The following is a 23699-nucleotide window of genomic DNA, read 5'->3' as shown; positions in this document are numbered from 1 at the left end:
CGTACACAAGTCCCGAAAAACTCATTGGTACGAGCCGGGGTTTGAACCCGCGACCTCCGGATTGAAAGTCGCACGCTCTTACCGCTAGGCCACCAGCCCTTCTGTCTGTACTTTTATTATTATTATTTATTTATTATTTTACTTTTTTTTTTTTATACCACGTCGGTGGCAATCAAGCATACGGCCCGCCTGATGGTAATCAGTTACCGTAGCCTATGAACGCCTGCAACACCGGAGATATTACACGCGCGTTGCCGACCCTTTAAAAACCTGTACACTCCTTTTTTGAAGAACCCCATACTGTAGCCCCTCGGGAAAACCTCGGCAGGGAGCTCATTCCACAGCCGAAGCGTACGCGGGAGGAAATTCCTCTTAAACCGCACAGTACGCGACCATTTAGGTGCTAGGGTGTGAGGATGAACACCCTGCCGATGGCGAGCGGTGCGGTGATAGAAAGCGGCCGTTGGCATCATGTCAAACAATTCTTCAGAGCACAGCCCATTGTACAAGCGGTAGAACACACACAAGGAGGCGAAGTCTCTCCTTAGACTTAAAGGTTCGATACCGCTTGTGAGTTTGGGATCGTCGACGATTCGTACAGCGCGCCTTTGGACTGAGTCGAAGGGTCCAAGCTGGCATCCAGGTGCTCCTGCCCAAAGGTGACAGCAGTACTCCATGTGGGGTCTGACTTGCGATTTATATAGCAGCAGTTTATTGCACAAGAACAAGTAAAAAGTACAAAAGGCGGACTATATGTAATAATTGGATTGGGTATAAAGTAGGTACTCGTACAGGTACCTAGGTATAGGTGTAGGCACCTAGTTAGGTGAACCTACAGCTGGTCAAGCAAATCTTGTCAATAGAAATACATTCAATGTTCGGGTGTCTGTTAGTGAACTGAGTAGAGTAAAAAATATTTATATCAATAAAATTTTATTAAAAAACAAAGGCACTCCAGGACGGTTTAAAGAAAGGAGTAAATAACTACACAAATATATTTCCACATAACTAATAAAATCAAGTTACCACTTTCAGCTCCTATCTGAATGAAATGTGGTTTTTAAATATCTTGAATATCTATGATATAAATTACGTATTCTTATTTAATATGGAACATATTATAATTGGTAAAGAAAAAACACATACGAGCAATTTATCACCTTACTTAACTATATGTAATATAAATACATCCTGTAATATTTTAGTGAATACTTACACAATGTAATGAACATAGATTTAACATATTGTTTTATATGTCATTATCAGTCTTATAGTGTAATAAAAACGTTTGTTATTTATAAACTAAAAACATACCAATAACACAACATATCGCAACAACTAAGATAAATTTAAACTTATTGCCTATATAATATACATATAAAAAAGCTTATAAACTTAAAACAATAATTTAATGAGGTATAAAATGCCTTGCTTGATCTAGCGAAGCAACGCGGGGCGGAGGATTAAATAACCTACCATTGCATAAAAGGTAGGCTGAGTATTCGAGAATACTATTATAAAATTAGAGAATAATAATAAAACTAATAAATTATGACACCCCGTCTCATCTAACTAAAGTACCACTAAGCGCCGGGTCTCTATTGTTTCCCATAAAGTTTTAAGTCATAATGTATTGTTTGTCCACATTTTCGTTAGTCAAAATTTGGTTTTTCTCAGAAACGCGTAACTTTTCAGGATTGCCATAAAACAAACCCAACCTAATCTATCTATAGGATAACCTGAGGAAAATCCTGAAAAGTTAACGGTTCCAGAATTATGACTAATGATAATTTGACAATCATTACATTATGACTTTCAATAATTATGTCAAACAAAGGGACCCCCTAAGGGCCATTTGCACCATCCCACCGGTTTAACCACGGGTTAGTGAGATGGTGTAAGTGGCGCTTAATCGCAAAATTCAGCAAGTATTTGTTATTAAGAAGTATTTATACAATTGTACCACGCTTAGCATAAGACAATTTGTTAATTATGACTTGAAACGGCGGGGGTGTGTTCCAATTGAGAAATACAATCTAAATTGCTTTGGTAATATGGCAAGTTTAACAATTATTTCTCGAGTTATTTCCTATTTCAAAGTATAAAAAAACAACAGCTACCGGTAGTACCGGTGAGTTTCAACGTGTTTTAGCTGCCTACGTTATTCAGTCTATTTTTAAATCCAAATCCAAATCACTTTATCATACAACACTTCACACTCACCACTTCCCTTTTACACTTTTTTTTTCTTCACTTTCACTTTTACATATCATTATTTGATGATAAAAGCTGCGGTTAATATACATGGTACTGAAGAAAACGAATCATTTCGTAAAAAACATTTGCTACACTCGTTGTTCAACATAAGCTTGTCTCTTTCTCTCGCGGTGTGCGGGAGCTCGTTAGCACGTGTACATCTCTCGCTTGCCTAGGCGCGAGACAATTTGTACAAGGTAAGCGCTTCAATTTTGGAACGCCTATAACCTATTTGGAGTTATAATATCATTGGACATGTGAAAGAAAGTGACTTGTTTAGAGCACGTCGACGCTAGCGACCTCGTTGGCGAGGCCGCACACGTTGCCGCCGACGGCGAGGCCGACGTAGCCGCCGTTGCCGAACTCGCCGCCCCACGAGTTCTTGGCGACGTAGTGCGGCACGTCGCTCGACAAGTCGTAGCCGACCAGTTCCACCGCGTGGTTTAAGTCGGTCGGGCCACCGCTGAAACATAGTGAATAACATTTTGAATTAAAGACACTTTTTAACTGACTTCAAGAAGGAGACTTCATTCGTCGGGATTGTAATTTTTTTGGCAAAAACAGTTGGCTCCGTTGTTATCAGGTCAGGATCTAAATATTGAGATCCTGTTCGAAAGAACAATGAGCACAGATATAGTTTTTTTTTAGGGTTCCGTACCCAAAAGGGTATAAAAACGGGACCCTATTACTAAGACTCCGCTGTCTGTCTGTCTGTCTGTCTGTCACCAGGCTGTATCTCATGAACCGTGATAGCTGAAATTTTCACAGATGTATTTCTGTTGCCGCTACAACAACAAATACTAAAAAGTACGGAACCCTCGGTGGGCGAGTCTGACTCGCACTTGGCCAGTTTTTATTTTGTTTATTTTGCGTTTGAAAACAGTTGGCTCCATTGTTATCAGGTCAGGATCTAAATGTTGAGATCCTGTTCGAAAGAACTCTTCAAAAATGAACACTACCGTTTTTATTTTCTGTTATTTTCTGTCGTCTATAGTTTTTTTTTTTACAACAACTATAATTATTTCCTCTCAAGAACAGCTTATGGTGAAGTAAATCTGGCCGCGTAGCCAACGTGCCAATCGTTAACGCTCCGTAGCATATCGTAGTCATCTCTCTCTATCAATCTTCCATGTTAGTGCGACAGGTGACAGTTGAGTTTCGTTCGCTACGCAGCGTAAACGATTGCACGATGGCTACGCACTCTGTTCATTAAGACCATACACAATAGCATACTGTTAAGTAAAGTATAAATGGAACTCTTCTTCCAGTTTGGACTCATAAGGCTGACCGGAACAAATGAAAAGAATGCTAAGATGCTTTCATCTTAGCGTTTGTCGTTGCATATTCTATCTATCTTTCCTGAATACTTAGCTAGAGAATCTGAACTCACGGGCAATGGTACTGAATGACTCCGCCGAGGTAATTCTGCCATGTGAGCGCGTTGACCGCCACAGCCACCGGCCCGTGCGTGGCGAGGGCTTCTAGTATCTTGTCTTCAGAGGCCACGAAACTGAAAAGTTAATATTAGTCAGTGATTTTAGATATCTTAACTTGTCTGCCTTTTTTTAGGGTTTTGTACTTCAAACGGAAAAGTCTGTCTGCCTGTCTATCAAGAACACTTGAAGGTATAGAGTTAAAAAATATCAAATTCTCAGGTTTCTGTCCTTTTTGGTGTTTTCATTACTTTAGTAAGTTTAAGTCGGCAGACGCTATCCATGAGTCTTAGCAAATATTCTGTGGCAGTTTGTACGGTTTTTGAGATAAGTAATAATACTATACTTACTCATCATACGTAAACGTACTGACCCGTACTGAGTCGGCATATATGCCATCCATGAGTCGTAGCGGGTATTCCGTGGCTGTTTGGACCGCTGTTTTGGAGATTTAAAGCCAGTCTAGAAGCAGGCAGATTTCTTCCGTGGTAGATTAAACTGCGTATGATGAATGATGATGTGTATATACTTACTCATCACACGTAAACGTCCTGACCCTCACACCAGTAGTATTCTTACTGAGTCGGCATATGCCATCCATGAGTCGTAGCGGGTATTCGGTGGCTGTTTGGACCGCTGTTTTGGAGATCATAAGCCAGTCTAGAAGTAGGCATATGTCCCCGCCTTGGCAGCCGGCGTTGCCAAGCGTTGCGCAGTCTATGGCTTCCTGGAAGTAGGAAAATCGATTGTTTTCAAAAATATTTGATTGTCAAATATAGCATATTAGATATAGATAGCATTGGCTTTCCACTCAAAATAACAAACTATGAAAGGAATTCGGCCTACGAACGTCCCACTGCTGAGCACAGGCACGAGGGATTAGGCGAGACCCACGCTGGCCCCAAGTAGGTTGGGTCTCATATTATAGGCACACCTATTTAATATGGGGGCCTTTCTCATGCATTTGTTCGGGAAGCGACATTTGGTCAAAACTGCAGGTTAAGGGAACTCGTTTTATGTTTTCGTAAAGATGTTCAATCGATCATGTCATTCTATGTAGCTATTTCTGATGCTATGTAAGCAAGGCTATTATCTTAGTACCCCGCATACATACATATTTGTATACAGAGGTGCCAAAATAATTGCCTTGCTGACTGTACATACATACATACCAACAGGAATATTTTAGACTAGACTACAATACACTAAGGCATGATGCCTCGTTTTAACGGGTGCATATCGTTTAGCGATCGAAAGGTCAATCGCCACTTAACTGACTCAGCGCTATATCAATCATAGTAAGTGGACATCCGCTTTTGGACAAGGGCCCAATGTTCGACCTAATGTCCGGCTTCGACTTTACAATACACCATACGAGGTACGTACAAGATTTTCGCTTTGAGCATAACATCGTAACACGAGAAAAAATAACGCACCTAGAAGGGCGATAGTATCACTTGTAAATGTTTCGGCACTATTTGACTTCTCTGTATTCCATCCATTGTACTCGTATCTTTCGATAAAATGACTGTTTGTTGCCATAATAAAAATAAATAAAAATGTCGCCCACAAATCAAAACTTGCCAAGACAAATGCAATTTTGATGAGTCAAATTAAAGATCGAAGAACTTTTTATAGGCGTCTGGGAGGCTAGAGGATATTACTATCGCTATACCCGATGCCCTGGCTTCGTACCTATTTCCGTAGTTTCGGTAATCCAAAAGAAGCATGGTAGTACGCACTTAACCGCTGCAGTCTTAACTACCCATGTGTGAACCATATAACCCGGCCACACACTCGACGAGTGGCATGGGAAGTAGCGAGGGAAGTAGGTACTGTGGCCGATGAGTAACGTGGCCACACTACGACTCTGCCTACTTCGCTTTCCATGCCACTCGTCGAGTGTAAGGCCGGGGTGTTTAATCTTCGCAATAACGCTGACGATGAGTCAACTCTACACTAACAGTATTACCTGAACACTGAGCGGCACAAGCTTGCCGGTCTTGATGGCAGCCATAGCTTCGACGATGCCAATAGTGCTGAAGGCCCAGCAGGCACCGCACATGCCCTGGCTCCGAACTGGCCCTATCACGCCTTTGGTTCGCCTGAAATATAACAATAATTTGTATGAGCCGAGTGTCGCACTGCTTGGCAAAGGCATCCTCCATCCTCCCTTTCCACGTATAGGCATACGTACGTCTTATACACATATAGACATGGGAGCCATAAAATCCATAAGTCAATTTCTGTGAGAACCTAACTACATGTTCCGTAAAGTAAATTGCAGAGGCCTATAAGTTATTTGCCCAACATTAAAACCCTACATTTTGGATAAAAAGCTAGGTAGTAGGTAGATAGATAGACTTTGCGTTCGTCGCGCTAAAACTTATATGGTATTAAGGTATTAAGCAAAAACAATGGCTTATTATTTTTGCGGCGACAGAAAAATTAAAGAGCAGCAAACTATTTGCAACTAAAATAATAACTTGTCAGCGATTAAATATTTTGGCAATCATTTATATTAAATGAGCTTTAAACTAAGGATATTTTAAAATTCAAATAATGGCAGCTACTTTAAGGTAGCAGAAATAATAAACAAGATTACTGAAATCATAGGCGAGGTACTATAAATAATGACTTGGCGACTAATATCAGTAGGTAGGTTAGGTTTGTTAGGTAGCTTTAAATGCCCGAAGGGCAAACCGCCCAGAAATAGGAGCCCCGCGAAGCGGGGCTCCGTCTAGTTAGCTGGAGTTCGTCGGACTGTTTCTTTAAAAAAAAATTTACTTCACAACATAACTAGACGGATCCCATCCCATTTTGAGTAGTAGTTTGGCAGTCGCCAAAACAATAACTCGATGCTAGTTTATATTGAAACAAATCCGAAAATTGATTACTTAGCTGCTACTTTTTACTTTATACTAGTCTCCGCAATTAGTCGCCAACTTATTATTTTTGCTACCCCCTTTAATTTTTTATAAATCCCTAAATCAGATTAATTTGTCGCCGCGTTAAATACATGCCAAAAACAATTCGTAGTTACCAAGATCCATGAACATTAGCTACCTACTACATATACTCTAAAACTCCTAGATACTAATACATTTCTCCATTACAACCTATCTTGCGATGTTATTTAAGTCATACCTCAAAATAACAAAACAACAACAACAAGTGTGGAAACTCTTCAATTATATATTCATCAAACAGTCATTTTGTAACCCAATCCGGGCGATTTTAGAACCTTAAGTTGAGTGATCCGAATCACAACCGGTTTAGCATTTTATAGACACGTTCCGGAATTATTTAGCCTTGTAATCCTATTTTATTAATGACACTACACTGACAATGATTGCAATCGTTGGCGCCTGCAAGATTGTGAGATTTTTGAGCAATATAAAATGAGGTAAAGTAACCTATTTTTGGGATATCTACTTGGCTCGATCCTAAAAGATGCCGCCAATACTGAAAAAGAAAAGTCGTTTTGAAGGACTCGTACCATTCCAATACTACAAAATCACCGATCATACATGAACTGGTTGCTGTAGATTACTGTTGAATTATTTGCATGCTGACCACTGATTATAGGTCTGGCACAAAATTATAGGTTTAATGGTAATCAGCTAGGCACAAATATAATTCAACAGTAATCTACAGCAACCAGTTCATGTATGATCGGTGATTTTGAGTATTGAAATGGTACGAGTGCTTCAAAACGACTTTTCTTTTTCAGTTCTACATCTACCGAAGAGGACATTTAAGTTTTTTGTTTACAAATGTAGTCACTTTAAATAAAAATAATCTCTATTTTGTTAATATTGTCTTCGGTTACCGCGATAGTTACTCATGAAATAAAACTATGAAAACGGATTATATCGCGTATATTGAATTTATAATACATCCCGACGTTTCGAAACGTCGGGATGTATTATAAATTCAATATACGCGATATAATCCGTTTTCATAGTTTTATCTCTATTTTGTTATTTTTTTTGTAATTCAGCACCAGGAAAAAACTTTATTCAGTTTTAATTTATTTATTTTTTATATATTAAAATAAATTGGGTGATTTCTTTTCATATGACACATTTCATATTAAAATCAGTGCACTTACTGCAGTTGAAGATTTCTTTTAAATAAATTTATTTGTAAGAGCATGCATAATTGAACTTAAATATTTCGTGAAGAATAAAAGGTATCGGTATCGGGTTTTTTTTATAATACTTGTAATTTATTCAGTAATATATACATGTATTAAACTATTCATGTTGCATAATTTTTTTTAAGAAATCAAGTAAAAACTATCAATTGAGTAAGAAAAAAAAACTTAAGATGCCGTTTTTTGCCAAAAGTATTCAGTATATGTTTTTTGAGTATTTTTTATAAGTAATGTATATAATGAGCTTTTATTTTAGATATTAAATATTGAAATCGGTCAAATAGTTTAGCTTGTAGAATTTTTTGAAATATATTTTGAAGAAATTTACACTCACATTCAAACCTTCATATTTCGTGAAGTATGAGAGGTATCGGTGTCAAGTTTTTTGTATAATACTTGTTGTTTATTCAGTAATATGCACATGTATTAAACTATTCATGTTCCATACATTTTTTTTAAGAAATCAAGTAAAAACTATCAATCTAGTAAAAAAAAAACTTAAGATGCCGTTTTTTGTCAAAAGTATTCAGTATATATTTTTTGAGTATTTTTTAAAAGTAACGTATATAATAAGCTTTCATTTGAGATATTAAACATTTAGATCGGTTCATTGGTTTAGCTTGTAGAATTTTTTGAAATATTTTTAAAGAAGTGGCGCCATCTCTGTTCCTAAGGGGTGAAACTTGCGCTGCTGCGGGTCAAATCACTCAGTTTGGTCCCTCCTTTCACTGTGCAAAGCGGCTTGCTTTTATCATGAAGTGCAGCATCCGGGCAAAAAATGGCCATAACAAGTATGACTAGTTGGTAGGGCTCGCTTGATGGTAAAAGATAACCATAGCTTGATGATGATGATGATGATAGCTTATGACCGCATGCAACTCCAGAGGTCTCACTTACGGTTTTATAAACCTGCACGTATTTTTTTTGAAGAACCCCCATACTTAGTCTAGAGAAAAACTCGTCAATTGGAAGTTGTTACACGTCACGTTGTTATTTGTCATAATATGAACCGCAAAAATCAAGAGATGCCCACTGATGGAAAAAGGTTTTACTCAAGAATCGCTACAACGCTAAGCCGTCGCCCCATGGTTCCCTATAATAATGAGCAGATTGGAGAAACGTTAGTACGTCGTCCTCAATGGCTCAGTTCTACGAGCACATTACCTTGCCCCTCGCCAGCTGTTGGCTAAATAAACCACGTTGTACGAAGGCAGGATAACTTGGATTCCTTATTGACGAATGCGAGAAGGGAGGGTAGTAGTGGGACACAATAAGTCACAATAATATTAATGAAGCAAGGAGGGAGCAGTGGCGTAGCGTGACCTAATCTAGCCGTGGGTGAAGTCGCATCTGTGAGGCCCTTTTCTTTCACTGTGCCCGAAACGGCCTCGCGCGAGGCCCCCCTTGGGGCGCGAGGCCGGGCACTTCGCCCACGCCTAGCTACGCCACTGGGAGGGAGGAGGAGAAGGAAGGAGGATGAAGGATGGAGCAGGAAATATTTAGGTATTTCTGTATACGACTGGGCCCTTATACTGGATGGCTTTATGTATATAAGCACTATGTACACAATAAATTGCATCATCTCATCTTCCTCGCGTTGCCCTGGCATTTTTACCAGGGCTCATGGGAGCCTGGGGTCCGCTTGGCAACTAATCCCAAGAATTAGTCCGATTTCCTCACGATGTTTTCCTTCACCGAAAAGCGACTGGTAAATATCAATAAATTGCATAACATGAAATAGAATGCAACAGCAAGCTTATTGACTAATTAAATGTCAATTAAGTAGTTGTTAACTGATTCTTGTTAATTAGCTACCTACTCAATTATTGAATAACAGTATTTAATTATCATTAAATTGTAAAATTAACAAATGTTGGGATAGTGAGAAAAAACTCATTTACCTAACGCGTCATTAATGTAATCTAGGTACCCAAGGGGATTGTAATATGTAGCCAAAAATCCAGAATTTCTGAGTTCAAAAGTACTTTTAAACATGTAATAATGAAATACCAGAACAAATTACTTAATTCTATCAAGATTCCAAGTTAGTCAGCCGTGAGAGCTAAGTATTTTAGAGTATATTGTTTCCATTACACATTTTTCCTATGTTACTGAGTAAGATAATATGATATTAACTGTGCCTTGACACTTAAAACCACAGCCTTACTGTACAAGGTCCTCAACTCAACCTTGGTGAACCTTACCACAACTAGCTCAATACTGTATAGTAAGTAGGTACAGTCAACAACAGAAATGTACGTACAGTTTGAGCACAAATTTAAAGAACTTGTAAATGAAATGAAATTAAATGAAATGAATATTCTTTAATTCAGACCATGTCCATATACAATTGAATTACATGTAAAATTAATATTATTTAAATTATATAATAAATTTCATTTGTTAGTAGCAGTAAAGAGACTACATATAAAATTAGTTGTATTATCCAGCATGGCCTTAGAACTGCCCTGAACAATAAATGAATATTATATTAATCGCAACTCAACCCTCTCAGTGGACAATAAACTACTCCTATACAATGCAATCATTAAACCCACTTGGACCTATGGGATCCAACTATGGGGAACTGCTAGCGACAGTAACATAATGTGCCTTCAAAGAGCTCAGAACGCCATCCTTCGTGTGATTGCCAATGCTCCCTGATTCACTCGAAACGATGAAGTGCACGACTATCTCAACATGACCACCGTAAAGGAAGAAATCAAAAAATTCACTAAGAATTATATTGAGCACCTGGCAAGGCATCCAAATCCACTGGCTTCAAAATTACTGGACAAGACTGAAACAGTACAAAGACTCAAAAGGAAGCACATCGTGCAAAATGAAAGCAGTGGTTAAGTGGGACAATGGTCTCCAAAACCCAAAAAATATATTTAATACAGCAAAACTGATTATAGTCGTTACCGACTGATGGCAGTTCAAACCAGAACAAAAAAAATATTAATCTTACACAATTCAATCCACAAAGACAATAAGGTTTATTCACGCAGCGCCTTACATAAGCGAACTCGCGAAACCGACGGCGCGGCGCAGCGCGGCGGCGGCGACGGGCCCACGGCGTTTACGTTCGCAATGAGATCGCCCACGCAGGACACTTCTATAGGTATCAAAGGATTGATTTACCCCGCGCCTCATTGCTTCGCTTCGCGTTCGCGTGTTGTTCGCCTATGTAGTACGCTGCTTTAAGAGACCGTAGTCGATTTTGGAGCAAAACTTTTAAATTGATAGATTTAGTCGTTGAAATTATACACGTTTTGTTACGTAATATCTAAATAACAAGTATTGGTTTCTATTAGCACGTCTTCTCATCTTGCCTTTTAATAATGAGGTCGCAAGCGTGCGTCACTGGTAATATATGAAAAGAAGGGGCAGTTTTTAAAAATTCATCAAAAATTTATGGTGGTAAATTATACAAATTGATGTATAAAAATAGTTTCAACAAATATTGTAGATTGTTTAAGTATCAAAATTACGTTGAAATTAAGTCGATTTTCAGAGAAATTGTCACTTGTTTTGAAGTAATTTCTGGAGAAAATTGATTTCGTCTAACTTTCATTTACACTACTTCAAAGTCATAATAATAAAAATGTAGTCTGATAAACGTGAAGTACAGGATATGTGTAATACAAAATTACCATGTTTAACAGTCCAAACTTTACGAAATTTACAAATAAGAGCGACAAAATCAGTGCTTTAAGCGCGTTTACCTAAACGTCTATCAGAAAAGCAAACATTACTAATTTAGTGAGTCTGTTTTCAACAAATTGATCTGAAAAAAGGTAAGATAAGAAGATGCGCTAATAGAAACCAGTACTTGTTATTTCAATTAGGTAACAAAAGGTGTACAGTTTCACCGACTAAATCTATCAATTTTACATTTTTGCGACTAAAATCGACACCGGCCTCTTAAGAACAAGAACATATACTAAAATACATATACTAAAATACATACAGTTCGGCCTGTTATGCACTAAGAAGCCTTAGAGAAGAAGCAAATACGGCTCAACTAATAATGGTATATCGCGCGTTGGTCGAATCTAAAATTAGGTACAGCGTTAAATTCTGGGGTAACAGCTACCTTTACAACATTCAGTCTGCCTTTGCACAGACGTAGATATGACCGATTTAGGCGGCCAAAATTATTTTAGGGTATAATTCGGTACAAAATGGGATAAAAAATGTAAAAACGTTGTTTAATTCTAAAATCAATTGTATTCTGTCAATTAAAAACAAAAAAAATATATATAAAAAATATAAAAAAAAATATTTAAAAAAATAATATTTTACATTTATTTAATACAAAATTAAAATACACACAAATCTACACTACAATAAAAATAACTAAATATCACTTCACTTTCACTTTATACATCACTCACTTCACTTTCAATGCTTCTTTTATGTTCTGGTATATATGGTTCGGCAGGCAACAAAAGCTCGATTGTCTCAGGAAGAAAGGCTTTGTTGCAAGGCGATTGCTTTTTTGGTCTCATACTGCTGATGAGTGGATCGGATGTTAGTAAAAGTCTAGCTGTAGCGGTAGCTGTTACCCGTAGGGATTCTTTTGGCGTGTAGCACTCTTGTTTTTGTTTGTTGACCTTATTATTTCGTATTGATGCCTGCTGAGGTCAGCATCTACATACATTTGTAGAGCTTCTTGTGGTGTCAGTGGAGCGATTATTTCATTGACGCTGGATGATCTTTTGTATTTACTAGCACATTCTGGAGTATTAGTAATATCCTTAAGCACTTTTGAGGCATCTCTTTTGCCACTAGTTTGAAGAACCGATTGTGCTGCACGAACAATAATTTCATCAGGTAGGGCAGCTCGAATTTTTTCGGTTTTCCTTCTCTTGCTTCGCTCACTTAATTCCCCAAAGGATTTACACGGTCGTCCTGACGTGTTAAGAGGATGCCACTGGAATCTCAAAAGTTCCTTCCAACCAAGCTCATTCAATTTTAAAAATTTATCTATTGTTTTGTTTGCTTTCAACCACCTTTGTTTTATTTGTGATTTCACATAAGAAAATTTATGTTTTATATATTTTTTGAGCTCTAGTAGGAAACGAGGCAGTAGATAAGCTTGCTAAAACCGCTGTAATGGATGGCTCTGTACTCGATTCTATACCATATTCAAGTGAAGTAATTCCCAGAATTAAAAAAAGATGTTTACTGTAATGGGAATACCATTTTGGAGAACAAGCTTTATCAAGGGGTGTTGGAATCTGGTACAGAACAATTCAAGATAGACCCTTGTGGATACCCTGGTTTGATTCTGCCAACCTCTCTAGAAAAGTGTTAGTCTCAGCTTTCCGAGTCCGGTCCGGACACATCCCTACAAACAAATTTCTGTGCATGATGGGTGTTAAATCGTCACCACTGTGTGCAAACTGTCAGAAGACTGATGACTTGTCTCACGTGTTGTTGGAATGCGTCCGGAATTCGGACTTGAGAAAAAGAATTTTTGGTAGTCTGGGCTCCATGCACAATGGACAGATCAATTGTTGGTTGGCAGAGCCTATATCGGACAAAGCAATCAGTGTTTACCACTTTATTGACCTCTCCCTTGAGTAGGGAACTATGATAGCACCCATGAGGCTGACATGTTCACCTAGAGTGTCCAAAGCCTCCATAAAAACCAGATAAAAAATAAAAAAAAGAGCTCTTCCGATGTTCCGTAGGTAAGCACAAGATAATTTTCATAATAATCGCACTTTTCACTTAAACTTGGCAAATTTTGCTCTTGTATTTGCTCAAAAATATATTTTCGAGCAAATACTTTTCACCCCGAAGCACTGGGTTCACCTGTAGAAAGATAAAACTAAATTAAAAAAATTTTTTTAAATGTGCGAAAATATTTTTTTTCCATAGGTTATCTTTGAAAGCCTCTAAGACCACATAGGGGCGGCTAGTGGCGGCTAATTTCTGAGACACCATAAAGACGACTAAGTAATTTGTTCAGGCATATACAATACAAGACAGGGACGCACCCTGAAGTATAATAAAAATACCATCGAAAATCAAAATCTATGAAAAAACAACATTTTGTGAAGGGTCATATTTAACGAGCTCAAAATATATGATAAATGTCGAAAATGTAGTATAAAATTATTGAGATATATAAATTCTTACCTGAATAACTGGAATCCATCAAAAAAACTTTATGAAAACGTCAGAAAAACCAATTAGTCATACTTGTTATGAACAAAATGCTGCACTTCATGATAAAAGCAAGCCGCTTTGCACAGTGATAGTAGGGACCAAACTGAGCGATTTGACCCGCAGCAGCGGCAGTTTCACCCCTTAGGAACAGAGATGGCGCCACTTCTTTAAAAAATATTTCAAAAAATTCTACAAGCTAAACCAATGAACCGATTTCATTATTTCATATCGCAAATGAAAGCTCATTATATACATTACTTTTAAAAAAATACTAAAAAAATATATACTGAATACTTTCGACAAAAAACGGCGTTAAGGTTTTTTTTTTACTCGATTGATAGTTTTTACTTGATTTCTCAAAAAAAATGTATGGAACATGAATAGTTTAATGCATGTATATATTACTGAATAAATAACAAGTATTATAAAAAAAACCCGACACCGATACCTCTCATACTTCACGAAATATGAAAGTTTGAATGTGAGTGTAAATTTCTACAAAATATATTTCAAAAAATTCTGCAAGCTAAACTATTTGACCGATTTCAATATTTAACATCTTAAATAAAAGCTCATTATATACATTACTTACAAAAAAATACTTAAAAAACATATACTGAATACTTTTGGCAAAAAACGGCAATTTAAGTGTTTTTTTCTTACTCGATAGATAGTTTTTACTTGATTTCTTAAAAAAAAAATGGAACGAATAGTTTAATAAATACATATATATATATAGTACTGAGTATATAAAAAGTATTACAAAAAAACCGACACCGATACCTTTCATTCTTCACGAAATATTTAAGTTCAATTATGCACGCTCTTAAAAATACATTTATTTAGAAGAAATCTTCAACCGCAGTAAGTGCACTGATTTTAATATGAAATGTGTCAAATAAAAAAAAATCACCCAATTTATTTTAATAAATAAAAAATAAATAAATAAAAACCGAATAAAGTTTTTTCCTGATGCTGAATTACAAAAAAATATCATCATAACTCTTAAGAGCCTGGCTCTTGTCGGTGGAGTAACCGCCACTCCGTTCTTCTTTCTGCCAAAAAAATATAACAAATCTAAAATTAGTAATTATTTTTATTTAGCCCTCGAAGTAGCAGGAACCGCCTCGCGGACAATGAACGTCATTTAAATTTGGAATTTAATTAATTAAAATAAAATCGAAATTCCTTCAACTCAAAAATGACGTATGCCACTTGAAGTGACTACATTTGTGAACAAAAAACTTAAATGTCCTCTTCGGGTTCACCGGTAGATGTAGAACTGAAAAAGAAAAGTCGTTTTGAAGTACTCGTACCATTCCAATACTACAAAATCACTGATCATACATTATTTTTGTGCCTAGTTGATTACCATTAAACCTATAATTTTGTGCCAGACCTATAATCAGTGGTCAGCATGCAAAATAACCCTGGATTAAAAATTACATTAACTTACTTTTGATTTGTACAGCCACCTTTGCATGATTTATACTGGGCTGTGCACGGTAAGCTGACGCGGCGACACCCACAACGCATAGTTTCGCAGCCAGATTTGCAGCCACAATGATCCAAGAGGCTTAATTGCGACCATTCTGGAGTCCAACTCTCGTTTTCCTTAGTCCATCCCCAAGAAGATGGACATGGTATGGAAACTTCTGGTTTCAGAGCGTTTCCCCATATATGGTCCGCTTGGTAAGCCGATTGAAGTGCATGTTTATAGAGAGCAGCTGATGTAGGTGTTAGGGTTGGCAGGTTCCAATTTCTCGGCCAAATCAGATTTGTTCCTTGAACGAAGCCCTCCATTGACTGACAACGAAGGTGGACAAATTTAGTTTTCCTACTGGAAGAATTCGTTCAGATCAAGCTGCCTTTCTCTGACCACTATAAAAAGACGGGAAAACAGAAGTACGTCAACTTTTAAGTTTTTGATTTTGTCAGTTGTCAGGTACCTACATATTTTAATTTTAGTATAAAGTAAACCTAGATTTGTGTTATTGTTTTGCTATAGTTACAATTTGTTTCCAAGCCTGCCACCTACATCAGCTGCTCTCTATAAACATGCACTTCGAGCTTACCAAGCGGGCCATATATGGGGAAACGCTCTGAAACCAGAATTTTCCATACCATGTCCATCTTCTTGGGGATGGACTAAGGAAAAAGAGAGTTGGACTCCAGAATGGTCGGCAGTTACAGCGATTTGGTCGCAATTAAGCCTCTTGGACCATTGTGGCTGCAAATCTGGCTGCGAAACTATGCGTTGTGGGTGTCGTCGCGTCAGTTTACTAGCTTACCATGCACAGCCCAGTGTAAATCATGCAAAGGTGGCTGTACAAATCAAAAGTAAGTTTATGTAATTTTCAATCCAGGGTTATTTTGCATGCTGACCACTGATTATAGGTCTGGCACAAAATTATAGGTTTAATGGTAATCAACTAGGCACAAAAATAATTCATGTATGATCAGTGATTTTGTAGTATTGGAATGGTACGAGTACTTCAAAACGACTTTTCTTTTTCAGTTCTACATCTACCGGTGAACCCGAAGAGGACATTTAAGTTGTTGTTTGTTTACAAATGTAGTCACTATAAATAAAAATAATTTTTACTTTAGGTTTGTTATATTTTTTTGTAATTCAGCACCAGGAAAAAACTTTATTTAGTTTTTATTTATTAAAATAAATTTGGGTGATTTCTTTTCATATGACACATTTCATATCAAAATCAGTGCACTTACTGCGGTTGAAGATTTCTTTTAAATAAATTTATTTGTAAGAGTGTGCATAATTGAACCTAAATATTTCGTGAAGAATGAAAGGTATACTTTTTATATACTCAGTACTATTTAAGAAATTATGTAAAAACTATCAATCGAGCAAGAAAAAAAAACTTAAGATGCCGTTTTTTGTCGAAAGTATTCAGTATATGGTTTTTACGTATTTTTTTTATAGGAATGTATATAATGAGCTTTTATTTGAGAAATTAAACATTGAGATCCGTCAAATAGATTTGCTTGTAGATTTTTTTAAAATATATTTTAAAGAAATTTACACACATTCAAACTTTCATATTTCGTGAAGTATGAGAGGTATCGGTGTCGGGTTTTTTTTTATAATACTTGTTATTTATTCAGTAATATATACATGCATTAAACTATTCATGTTCCATACATTTTTTTTGAGAGATCAAGTAAAAACTATCAATCGAGTAAAAAAAAACCTTACGATGCCGTTTTTTGTCGAAAGTATTCAGTATATATTTTTTGAGTATTTTTTGTAAGTAATGTATACAATGAGCTTTTATTTGAGATATCAAACATTGAAATCGGTCAAATAGTTTTGCGTGTAGAATTTTTTTAAATATATTTTGAAGAAATTTACACTCACATTCAAACTTTCATATTTCGTGAAGTATGAGAGGTATCGGTGTCGGGTTTTTTTATATAATACTTGTTATTTGTTCAGTAATATATACATGCATTAAAATATTCATGTTCCATACATTTTTTTTGAGAAATCAAGTAAAAACTATCAATCGTAAAAAAAAAAACTTAAGATACCGATTTTTGTCGAAAGTATTCAGTATATATTTTTTGAGTATTTTTTTAAAAGTAATGTATATAATGAGCTTTCATTTGAGATATTAAATATTTAAATCGGTTCATTGGTTTAGCTTGTAGAATTTTTGAAATATTTTTGAAATAAGTGGCGCCATCTCTGTTCCTAAGGGGTGAAACTTGCGCTGCTGCGGGTCAAATCACTCAGTTTGGTCCCTACTAGCACTGTGCAAAGCGGCTTGCTTTTTTCATGAAGTGCAGCATCCGGGCAAAAAAAGGCCATAACAAGTATGACCGAATTAAACACTTGGGAAAACTTGCAATATTTTGGAGCGTCGAGAACAGAAACTTGCGCGCTGAGCGATAGTCAGAGTTCGACTGCCTGTTATGCGGTTCAGGTTTGATGATAAGGAGTGGGGAGGGTCATATAACCTCGTAAGGCCCAAGCTATTTTTAGGACGTTTATCATATCTACCCAACGGCCTAATTTTAGGCACATATACTAGCGGCCCAGACCTTCTACTTGCTATAAAATCTGAAATTGGCATATTTTTAGCTGAAGTCTTATGAAGTACTGTAAATGTAAGTATTATGAATAATATTAATGTAAAATTAATCGAAAAAAAATGTCCTATTTTTAGGTCACTGGGATTATATTTTGTGAATATTTGTTATTTTATCTAGTCACTGCATTTGCATAAATGAACCAATGAAATAGCTGTGAATCATTAAATAAAAACGAACATACATATTTCATAATTATTTTTATTTATGTATAGGTAGGTAGTACTCTGTATTTATTGGTAAATATGCTGGTTGTGTAAATGGAATACACTTGGGGATGAATTCTCCTTCTGTCCACTCATTAGTTGAAATATCTTGGATAACAACAGAATGATTTTCTTGGGACATGCTTTGAGACCTTCCGCGTCCACGCGATGACCTTCCCCGACCACGAACACGTGAGCAGCTTCGAGTCCTTGAATTTCCACGAGAACGGCGTGAAATGTGAGATTCTGCAGGTGTTACATTTTTATTTCCAACCGAAGCAGTAACCATCTGAGTCTCTGGAGGAACTAGTTCATTCTCATCTTCAGATGACGAAGATGAGGAGTAAGAAGGCTGATCACGTATCGGGGGTTTAAAATCCGCATCAAGTATGTCATCATCGTAATCACTTATTTCTAAGTCGGATTCGTTTAGAATGAAATAATTTTCTAATTCTGCATCCATCAAGCCTGTAACAATGCAACACTCGGAATAAACGCCCGAACTCCCAAATTTATGACAAAACAATTGTATTGTACTAATGCAATAACGTCCCATCGACCTAATTTTAGGACATCGAAATTTGCGCGCGTCTCCTGCTCGAAATAAATCACAACGAAACAAAATTTTTAGTGATTGTCATAATACAAAGCTTAAATAAGTATTTTTAATTAAATTTAGGTTAAAATAATTTAAGATTCTGGTGACAAAAACGGATGTACTTACTACGTTTTCGCGAGGACGCCATCTTCCCATCATCCGCGTGCCAAAAGACTGACATTTGATTGTCAAACGTCAAACTGACCGGTAATCATATAGCTACGGTCAGTCCCGTCATATTTAAGAAACAAACGTTCATTTACACGCAAAGATTTAGGATCGGTACGTGTTAGAAGTGAATGACCTAATTTTAGGACTCTGGGCCGCTAATTGATAAATTTAGATAGTTGCTTGGGCCTGAAGGACTACATTTCTCAGTCCTAAAAATAGGACGTTGGGCCTTACGAGGATAATATGCCTGGGTCTATAGACTACTCCACGTGGTATTTTTTTATCAATATGTTGATTTTTGCAAAATCGACTTTTGGCCGCCTAAATCGGTCATATCTACGTCTGTGCTTTGTGGCCCAGAAGAGAGCTATCAGAACAATAGCCAGAATTTCTCAGATGACATCATGTAAAACTTATTTTAATAAGTTTGAAATTCTCACAGTGCCTAGTGTCTATATTCTTGTGATTCTTAGCGACCTTATAAAGTACCTTAACTGCATTGAAACGTTGGAAGAAAGACAAAAGCGATTGGAAACCAGAAGAAAGGACTTACCACAAATAATAACCACTAAACTGCAAGTGGTCAAACACTCTTTGGCTTACCAAGCAGTTACTCTATTCAATAGATTGCCATCCGATTTGAAGACAGTCACTAAATTAAATTTGTTTAAAAATTGTCTCAAAACTTATTTGTTAAAGAAGTGCTTTTATTCGGTTGATGAGTTTTTGTCAGCTCAGAGTACAATATAGTATTAATGAATCGTTTTTTTTTTTCTCTTTTTTTCTGACATAATCAATAGTAACGAATAATTAATTTAGATGAATTGACATAGACTTGGGAATTATTATTTATTATTTTATTATAAGCCAAATTGTTATTATGTTAGATAGTTGTAATACTTTAATTTTTAATTGTTATTTATAAAATTTTAATTGTGATATAATGTGAAATTCAAACGCAATGTATATTGTTATATGAATAAATGACTATGACTATGACATAGAAAACATCATTAACTGAAGAAAAAATGTCTGCTTTTACCACACAATCAAACTTATCCTGGGATTCGAACATTTCGAACCCTGTATCATCAGCTGTACTGGTCGGGTTAAAACAGCCATTTAATTAACTATAGGTGTTATAACTTACCAGTCAACTGTTAACGGTAAACTGCCAGCTGCCCTTTTTGTCCTCACATAAGAAGGCCCGATTTGTTTCAAGTGCTCCATCCTTTTCTGTTCTCTGAACCGGCTCCATGTCTGATTAAACTCGCGCGGGGACTTCTTGAGCTGTTCATCTGAGAGATGCAACTGTCTGTATTCGGCTTTGGACATGTCGGAGAGATGGGTCAAGCCATATCGGGCCTTTTGAGTGTCGGACCCACGAGATTGGCTGTTAAGCTGTTCTATTTCTTGTAAAGAAGCCTGCAATTTATTGTAACATTTTTTATATTGTAAATAAAATTCTGTAAAAGACCAAGGGTTATGAATATTATACCAAATTTTTAGATGCATGCAGTTGGTATATGAGTAACTCTATTCACTCATAACACTGTGATAAAATCAGCAATTGCTGGATAAAATTATACCTGATATTTATGGTAAAAAAGAGAAATTCTGCAGTGTTTTCTGTTTCCTTTTAGATTGTTTACAATCAAATTGAAAGTAGGTCAATGTACCAAGACAAAAACTTCCCATAGTTTATTTAACATTTTACTAATTAAATATTCAGGTGTACTTACCGTAAAGTGCTCAAATCTCGTTGCGTACTCTTCTGGGTTATTTTTATAACTTTTATTAAACTTTTGTATGTATTCATCAAACATTAATTGCAACTGTTGTTTACTATTGCCCGACTTATAGGAAATAGGAATCACGATTAATAATAAACTAAACATAGCCACTATCAATAAAATATTCCACCACTTCATTTTCAATTACTCTATTTTAATTAAATTAAGACGAATCACTACAAAACCGAGCGCCTATCACCTACACAAGTACACAAACAACTTTTGTTAGTGAACACTTGAACAGAGTGAACTTTACGTAGAAGCATCGTAGAAGTTTCAAGTTAACCAATTGACAGTTAGTTTTGGTGTTGGTAGTGTCATAAATATAAAATCCCTTAAGGGAGGTATTCCACCTTGATCCAATCCAATCCGTATTTGCGTCTCACATTTTGCTTAATGAGATAGTGAGACGCAATGCACATTGGACCAAGAAATTGGATAGATGGAATACCATAAAATTCCGGATCCGGTATTCTATTAATGAGAGTTCAAGTTCTTCTTCTTTTAAAATTATGGCTTCAGCCCAGTGGGACTATTTCGCCAGTATCAAGGTATTAAGAGGTTTAAAAACGACAAAAATTGTACGGTTGTACAAGACAGTGTACGGTGATTTGTTACCTCTTGTAAATCGATAGCTAGACTTTACAAGAAGCACGTGGACTACCGGCCGTTGACTCCAAGATGGTGGTTAAACGCGCTTCAAAATTAATTCTCCATTCACTGCACACTACCACATTAGTTTACTGTATAATAAGCTATCGATATTACACTTTAAACAATATTAATGAGCAAAAAACAAAGTAATTAATCACGATGCTAACTATCATGATGGCGCTCGAACCGGAAGTCAGATTTCAAGTTTAACCTTTTCGACGCCGTGTCAAGTGTCAAACACAAAAGCTGTCATCCAGACGCCACGTCAACCAAGTGTCAAAACTGAAATTGAACTTTATGCATATGCATTAACTACTTGTATATACTATATCTATGATATGCATGTTGGTTTATGTTGCTCTGTGGTCTATGACCGATTAATCGGTCTTTGGCGTTGAACCTACCGTGAGGTCCGTGAGCATATATCGGTCAATGGCGTCCAAAAGGTTAACTGTAACTTTAGGTAATTTTTGGTGTAAGGGTGTAAGTATTGAAGTTATTCTGGTAGGTTTTTGCGCGAGTTAGGAGTAATGTTCCTGATTGGACTAGTACAGGTTACGATGTTTTCCTTACAAATGATGCCGAAATATCAGATTCGAGAAAGCTGTCAAACAACTTTATCAGTAGAAAAAGGAGCGAAATTCAAATTTTCTATGGGACGATAACCTTCCCTGCCTACATTTTTGTAAATTTGCCGTTATTTCCTACTGACGGAAATGGCTTGCTTGGGCAAAAAAAAGACCTCAAATAGATAAATGAGTATAGTTTTCTTATTTCACTGTTACTGACAAAATTAGTTTGCTAGACTATAAATATGCTATTCACGAGTACAAGCCACTGCCAAACAAAAGCATATTTAACTGCATATTTTTTTTATTCCAATAAATGTCCAAAATGCTTTGGTTGGTTGGTATATCTATATGCGTGCAGTGCAATTGATGAAATCCCAAAGGAAGAAGAATCATTAGCAATATAGTTTGTCAAAGGACTGTCTCATTACAAACATAAACAGAGAGAATCGTACTATCTTTGTCTTAGTACTAGCACCCAAAAGAAAAGGATGAGTATAGTCTTTTTTGTTCTTATTTCCTGATAATTTGGTTTGACCAACTCTAAATAAAAATGAAAAATAATATTTTAAAATACACTTTAATGTCACTGTGACCTAAATATAATTACAACTAAGAATTAGTGCACAGAAATCTTCTCATCACCAGTTGATTTACTTGAAGATTGTCTAATTACTAATTATTGAACACATTTCGAATTGTCTGTATGCATAAAAATATTAATGCATGTACAGTCAGCAAAACTATTAGCTTAGCACTCCTGCATACATATTTGTACATAGGTCGCCCGAGCACATTTTATGATTAAACACAGGGACCGGCCCGCTATCCCTTATCGGGGTTTTATAAGGGTATTGCATAAGGCTTAACTCACCATACCCTTTGCCAGACGAAACCCTTTGTTTTGGTTTTAAAAACCCTTATATAAAGCTACCACATTTGAGTAATCGGTAGCCCAAATACCCTTACAAAACCCTTATCATCCGCTCACCAACACCTTGCATATTGCTTATAAGGGTTAGCCTTATAAAGGGCTTCCCTTTTAGCATATAAGCGTGCTAATTTAAGTCGTCTACCTTGCTCATAAAGCACACATTACTTCGAATCCGAGCGATCGTCGGCGGCGACGGCGGCGTTCTTTGACTAGGCACGTATTTTCTTTTCTTTTCATACACTACCGTAGATATATACTAATCCTGTCTCTTTCACGCAAAGGGAAACCTTTATAAAAAGCGCTTAAAGATAAGGGTAACCCTTATTAAGGGCTAGCCTTATTTTTGGTTAGCTTTTCGGTAAGGGTTAGTCAAAGGTAAGGGTATGAATGGGCTTGCAGTTCAAAAGGGAAAGTCTTTCAATGTGTTAGCCGTGTTTAAGTGTTGCCCATTGAAAGGGTTTTATCGCGGAAATGGTTGTCCGGTCCCTGAATTTAAACATAATATTATTCTAAGATTGTATAACAAAACATTTTTAAATTTATTTACATACAAAATCTATGGATATAATTCCGATCAACACTTATCTACTAAGTAATCTAAAGTTAAACATGAAAACCCCTGATTGA

General features: G+C 36.4%; 1 protein-coding gene across 2 annotated transcripts in view; it reads right to left on the bottom strand.

Moving 5' to 3' along the window:
- Positions 1-21156, bottom strand: part of LOC134747270 (cathepsin O-like) — a 160054-nt gene extending 138898 nt beyond the window's left edge. The window contains exons 1-6 of one of the 2 annotated variants that reach the window (XM_063681888.1): positions 20865-21156; positions 20273-20547; positions 5662-5794; positions 4223-4416; positions 3647-3766; positions 2529-2719 (exon numbers count right to left, since the gene is read on the bottom strand). In XM_063681888.1, coding sequence (XP_063537958.1) covers positions 2533-2719; positions 3647-3766; positions 4223-4416; positions 5662-5794; positions 20273-20547; positions 20865-21053 — 1098 coding nt within the window. In that variant the 5' untranslated portion in view covers positions 21054-21156 and the 3' untranslated portion in view covers positions 2529-2532. Of the gene's footprint in view, positions 1-934; positions 2720-3646; positions 3767-4222; positions 4417-5661; positions 5795-20272; positions 20548-20864 lie in introns of those variants that run through there. The other variant, XM_063681887.1, reaches the window with a different exon arrangement.
- Positions 21157-23699: the final 2543 nt, after the last annotated feature.

The sequence above is a fragment of the Cydia strobilella genome, chromosome 14 (assembly GCF_947568885.1).
Source record: "Cydia strobilella chromosome 14, ilCydStro3.1, whole genome shotgun sequence".
In the NCBI taxonomy this organism is placed as follows: Eukaryota; Metazoa; Arthropoda; class Insecta; order Lepidoptera; family Tortricidae; genus Cydia; species Cydia strobilella.
Note: the sequence above shows the minus strand (reverse complement) of the source record. Positions and strands in the feature narration are given on the sequence as shown.